The 6,000-nt window shown below is 39.8% G+C and overlaps 1 protein-coding gene across 1 annotated transcript in view; it reads right to left on the bottom strand.

The window, feature by feature from the left end:
* The window catches only part of Lrrk (Leucine-rich repeat kinase), a 1,005,461-nt gene that overhangs the window by 236,423 nt on the left and 763,038 nt on the right, over nucleotides 1-6,000 (bottom strand). The window contains exons 22-24 of the mRNA XM_070091737.1: nucleotides 4,570-4,768; nucleotides 3,997-4,268; nucleotides 3,687-3,815 (exon numbers count right to left, since the gene is read on the bottom strand). Of these exons, the coding sequence (XP_069947838.1) occupies nucleotides 3,687-3,815; nucleotides 3,997-4,268; nucleotides 4,570-4,768 (600 nt within the window). The remainder of the gene's footprint in view (nucleotides 1-3,686; nucleotides 3,816-3,996; nucleotides 4,269-4,569; nucleotides 4,769-6,000) is intronic.

Below are 6,000 nucleotides of genomic sequence, written 5' to 3' on the forward strand. Positions count from 1 at the left end.
TAACCGGTTTCCCTGAATCTTTTCACTAAATATTACCCTGCTCACACTCCAACAGCTCGTCAGGTCCCAAATACCATTCGTCTTCATTCACTCCTAACAGTCACGCATGTTTGCTGGAAGTCCAAGCCCCTCGCCCACAAAACCTCCTTTACCCCCTCCCTCCAACCCTTTCGAGGACGACCCCTACCCAGCCTTCCTTCCCCTACAGATTTATACGCTCTCCATGTCATTCTACTTTGATCCATTCTCTCTAAATGACCAAACTACCTCAACAACCCCTCTTCAGCCCTCTGACTAATACAGTGGACCCCCGGTTAACGATATTTTTTCACTCCAGAAGTATGTTCAGGTGCCAGTACTGACCGAATTTGTTCCTATAAGGAATATTGTGAAGTAGATTAGTCCATTTCAGACCCCCAAATATACACATACAAACGCACTTACATAATTGGTCGCATTGGGAGGTGATCGTTAAGCGGGGGTTCACTGTACTTTTATTAACCCCACACCTTCTCCTAATTTCCACACTCCGAATTTTCTGCATAATATTTACACCACACATTACCTTTAGACAGGACATCTCCACTGCTTCCAACAGCCTCCTCGCTGCAGGATGTACAACCCAAGCTTCACACCCATATAAGAGTGTTGGTACCACTATACTTTCATACATTCCCTTCTTTGCCACCATTGATAACGTTCTTTGTCTCCACATATACCTCAAAGCACCACTCACCATTTTTCCCTGATCAATTCTATGATTAACCTCATCCTTCATAAATCCATCCGCTGATACGTCAACTGAGGCTTATTTTCGAGTCACGGTAAATCGTGGATAACTGAAACTACACAAACTGAATCCATGGATTCGGGAGAGGATTTTGGGGGGTCAATAACCCCACGGCCCAGTCTGAGACCAGGCCTCGTGGTGGATCATGGTCTGATCAACCAGGCTGTTACTGCTGGCTGCATGTAAACTGATGTAAGAACCACAGCCCGGCTGATCAGGTACTGACTTTAGGTGCCTGTCCAGCACCTTCTTGAAAACAGCCACGGGTCTATTGGTAATCCCCCTTATTTATGCTGGGAGGCAGTTGAATAGTCTTGGGCCCCTGACACTTATTGTCTTGTCTCGTGTACTCGGGCACCCCTGCTTTTTACTGGGGAAATGCTGCATCTCCTGCCGAGTCTTTTGCTTGTGTAGCGAGTGATTTTCCTGTGCAGGTTTGGTGCTAATCCCTCTAGGATTTTCCCAGTGCATATAATACTGTATCTTTCTCGCCCGCATTCCAGGGAATACAAATCAAGGGACTTCAACCATTCCCAGTAATTTAGGTGCTTTACTGTACTTGTGTGTGCTGTGAAAGTTCTCTGTACATTCTCCAGGTCAGCAATTTTGTCTGCCTTGAAGGGGGCAGTTAGTGTACAGCAGTATTCCAGCCTAGAGAGAACAAGCGACTTGAAGAGACTTGGTTTATTTAATTCATGTTTTCTTCTCAGAATCTTGTTTAGCTAATAGTATTGCATTATATCAGACTTCAAGGATTTTGTTTTGTACTTTGTAGATTTATAATTTAGGGAAATAATCAGCCTTTCTCCTAATGTCTTCTTTCTATGTATTTGGATAATTTTGAAGTGATTTTGTTTACAACAATATGAGACTTCATTAAAACTCATTTTGGAGAGCTACAACAGAACACATGAAGACAAGGCAAGGAATATGCATCTCTTTGATGTACCAGGTGTATGACTTGACCTGTTCACAAACTCCATGCAAATACAAGATCCTAAAATATGGAACTTGCTGCCTGAAAATGCCAAAAGTTCCCTATCTACCAACAGCTCTCATGACATTGTTAAGAAACACCTATCAAATCTTGCTTAAATGTCATATCCAGTTAACTTTTTGACTGTCGGTGTTGTATATATACGTCTTACGAGCCAGTGTAGGTGACATATTAATACACCATAATTCAAGTGGCTTCAAATCAAGTGGAAGAAAGCTGGTAGGCTCACATGTGAAAGAATGGGTCTGTGTGGTCAGTGTGTGCAGTATAAAAAAAATCCTGCAGCACGCAATGCATGAGAAAAAAAAAAACCCTGACCGTGTTTTTATATTAAAATGACGACGTTGAGGTGTATTTTCGTATAATATTTATAGTTGTATTCTCGTTTTCTTGGTCTCGTTTGATAGAATAGAAAACATATTACAGAAATAGAGTTGATTTTGATTGGTTTCATGATGAAAAGGACCTTGAAATTGAGCTCAAAGTAGCAGAAATGTTCAATTTTGCCGATGTTCAAGAGTTAACAAATGATGTCACCGTCCAATAAGTGTCCAACTAATATGCAGTCACGAGTGGGTTGACATTATTTATACAATTATTACAATAATGCAGTAGTCTGCATAACAGTAAATCTTCTACTTTTTGTATGAATAAAAATTCAAAAATAGAAAGCAAGAGTAATATAAGGGGCCTGGAGACATGACTAATGAACAGAGAAAATGTTATTTTAGTGCCAGGAATGTCTGCATTGTTTATTCTGGACCCTATTTTGAAACTGGCATCTTTTTTAATTTGTGTGAAATTGGCCAAATTGCCAATTTCTGACCACTTTATTGGGTAGTTGAAATCAGTAAGTAGGCAGTTTCTTGTACTCAATCAATAGAACAAATGGATTTCTAAAGAAATAACTGAGTTTGGTCAACTGGAACAACGGAATTGGCCAAAAATAGGGCTCAAAGTGGGCAAAATTGCCGATGAGCATATACTGCCTAGATCGCTAACTTCGTGAGAACACAATTCCATAAGTTTTCCATCAAATTTCGTACTTTTGGTGTCATTACCACCGGGAAAATACAGTGGACCCCCGCTTAACGATCACCTCCAAATGCGACCAATTATGTAAGTGTATTTATGTAAGTGCGTTTGTACGTGTATGTTTTCGACTAATCTACTTCACAATATTCCTTATGGGAAAAAATTCGGTCAGTACTGGCACCTGAACATACTACTGGAATGAAAAAAGTTCATTAACCGGGGGTCCACTGTATTATCATTTCGTAAGAAATTTTTTTTTTCCGAATATTTTTGCGGCACAGAGAGACACCTTAGGATTTGGGGTCTTGACAGTCAAAGGATTAATGCCTATCATACTATCATTTCCCACTGACCTTTAAATACATATTAGAATTTTCATAATACTATCCATAAAAACCAATTTTATTCCCTATCATTGTAAATTATCATCATCATGTTATTCATGTAAAGTGCTAAACCCATGTGGGCTATTCAGCATAAGACATGGTGGAGGCTTGATCCTCCATCTGCTGAGCACGAGACTGATGCATTTCCTATTTGTACTCACCTAGTTGTCCTATCATTGTAAAACATTCTCTTTGTTTTTCAGTAACATCTTAATTAATTTGTAAATATGCTTACACATTCCATCACTCCAAAGCATTTACTTTTTCTTTGGCCTTACCAACAAACACTCTCTCTCAGCCTATGTAGAGGAATTTGTACAAAAACGAGCATAATTTACCACTTTGATATGTCTTCATAACTTTTATGAACTAAAATAGTACTCTACCAACTCTGGAGAAAACTATGGCCTTCATATGATGTACAGTTTGTTGACAGTATTTATATACATTTCACGGGAACAGCATATTTCCAACTTACAGATAAGTTTGTAAGCTCATGAAGTGTTGTGGGCAAATCCCGCAGAAGGTTGTTGCTAACATCCAACATGGAAAGATTAGGAAACAGCAACCAGGATTTCCTAGGGGTACTGGCTCGGACGGGGTTTGTCTGAAATTAACAGTCATAAAGAGCTGTGCTTTTCTTGCTTAAAATTATAACTTGTTAAAAAGACTGCCTCTGAAATTATAACTGACTAAAAGGCATAGGAATTACCAAACAAAAATCACAAAATAATAATCAGCCTTATCATAAATGATATCAACAAAACTGAATAATATACTGAACTTACTTCATTTTCATCAACTTCATTCACCAGTGAGAATTCGTTGTCATCTAGATATAAGCAGAGTCGAGTCAACTGATTATCTGCCAAAATTAGCGTTCGCAGAGACTCGAGACGAATATGTCGTCGGTGGACACAGTGACCAGGTGTGGGGGAGGAGCCAAGGGGAGAGCTTGTACCTCCTCTTACACGAGGCACGTTAAGATTCTGACCAAACTTGCGTCCTGCACAATTATTTTGTGGGAGGAAGGAAAAGGATGGGTGTTTACTAGTTCTAGCTACTGGCACAACATTGGGAAGGGAGAAGAAACAGTAACACAATTTGTAGTGGATGAGCAATAAAATTTTTATACTGTATAATGATAAAACTCTGATGCTCTTTCCATAAATACGTAGGTAAAACTAAATAAAAATTCTCATTATTTGTGATATTTTTACTAAAATTAAACTAAGAGCAGCAAAGAACCTAATTTACCAAAATATTAGCTATTAAAAACTTTATATATTACTGATTCCTGAATTCACAGTAGAATACAGAACAGTAACTAAATATACTGATTTTCAAATTAAATACAATACCTTGGCATGAAAATCTGCTACTCTTTGAGATTTCTGCAAGTGCATAGCACGATGACAGAGTAGATTCAAGACTTTCCAGGGACTCACTATGGGCCACTGTGGGCCAGGCTCGGATACGATTGTGAGACAGGTCTAACTGTTTCAATCCAACTGGGTAACTGCTGGCTGAACCCATTTCATTTAGTCTGTAAAAAAGGAAGATGTTTTACAAAAGCATATCAGCAAAAAAAAAAAAAAAAAAAAAAAAAAAAACCAACAAGTCAGCTGTCTCTACTACTAGTAGTAGTAGTAGTAGTAGTAGTAGTAGTAGTAGTAGTAGAGGAGGTAAGTAGTGGTAGAGGTAGTAGTGGGGAATAAGGAGGAGGAGCCAGTCAAATACAAAGGAAGGGGAGCACTGCAAGGGAGCTAGGTGCCCACAGAGGGAGAGCAAGCGCACAGAGGTGGGTGAAAGGGGAAGTGGTGAAATAAATAAAGAAGGAACAGAAACACGAGACATAAGAGAGAAAGACAACCCAGAGGAGAAAAAGGAAAGAGGAAAGGGGAAGAGGGAGAAGAAGAAAAAGAAAAAGAAAAATATTTATATATACCGTTCCAGTCACGGTATTGTGCTTTTTTTTGTTATTCACAATCACTGTCTTTGCGGAGGCGCTCAGATACAACAGTTTAGAAGTCCCTCCAAACTGTCAATATCCCAGACCCCTCCTTTAAAGTGCAGGCATTGTACTTCCCATTTCCAGGACTCAAGTCTGGCTAAATCTACAATAACCAGTTTCCCCGAAGCCCTTCAATAAATATTACCCTGCCCACACTCCAACAGCTTGTCAAGTCCCAAAAACCATTCGTCTCCATTTACTCCTGTCCAACACGCTTGCTGCAAGTCCAAGCCCCTATCCCACAAAACCTCCTTTATCCCCTCCCTCCAATCTTTTCGAGGATGACCCCTACCCCACCTTCCTTCCCCAACAGATTTATACGCTCTCCAAGTCATTCTACTTTGATCCAATCTCTAAATGACCAAATCACCTCAACAGCCCCTCTTCAGCCCTCTGACTAAACCTTTAGTAACTCCACACCTCCTAATTTCCACACTCCAAATTCTCTGCATAATATTTACACCACACACTGCCCTTAGACAGGACATCTCTACTGCCTCCAGCTGCCTCCTCACTGCATCATTTACAACCCAAGCTTCACACCCATATACGAGTGTTGGTACCACCATATTTTCACACATTCCCTTCTTTGCCTCCATAGATAACGTTGCTGTCTCCACAGATACCTCAACGCACCACTCGCCTTTTTTTCCTCATCAATTCTATGGTTAACCTCATCCTTCATAAACCCATCTGCTGACAAGTCAACTCCCAAATATCTGAAAACATTCACTTCTTCCATACTCCTCCTCTCCAATGTGATATCCAATTTTACTCT

The sequence above is a fragment of the Cherax quadricarinatus genome, chromosome 37 (genome assembly GCF_038502225.1).
Source record: "Cherax quadricarinatus isolate ZL_2023a chromosome 37, ASM3850222v1, whole genome shotgun sequence".
NCBI lineage: Eukaryota > Metazoa > Arthropoda > Malacostraca > Decapoda > Parastacidae > Cherax > Cherax quadricarinatus.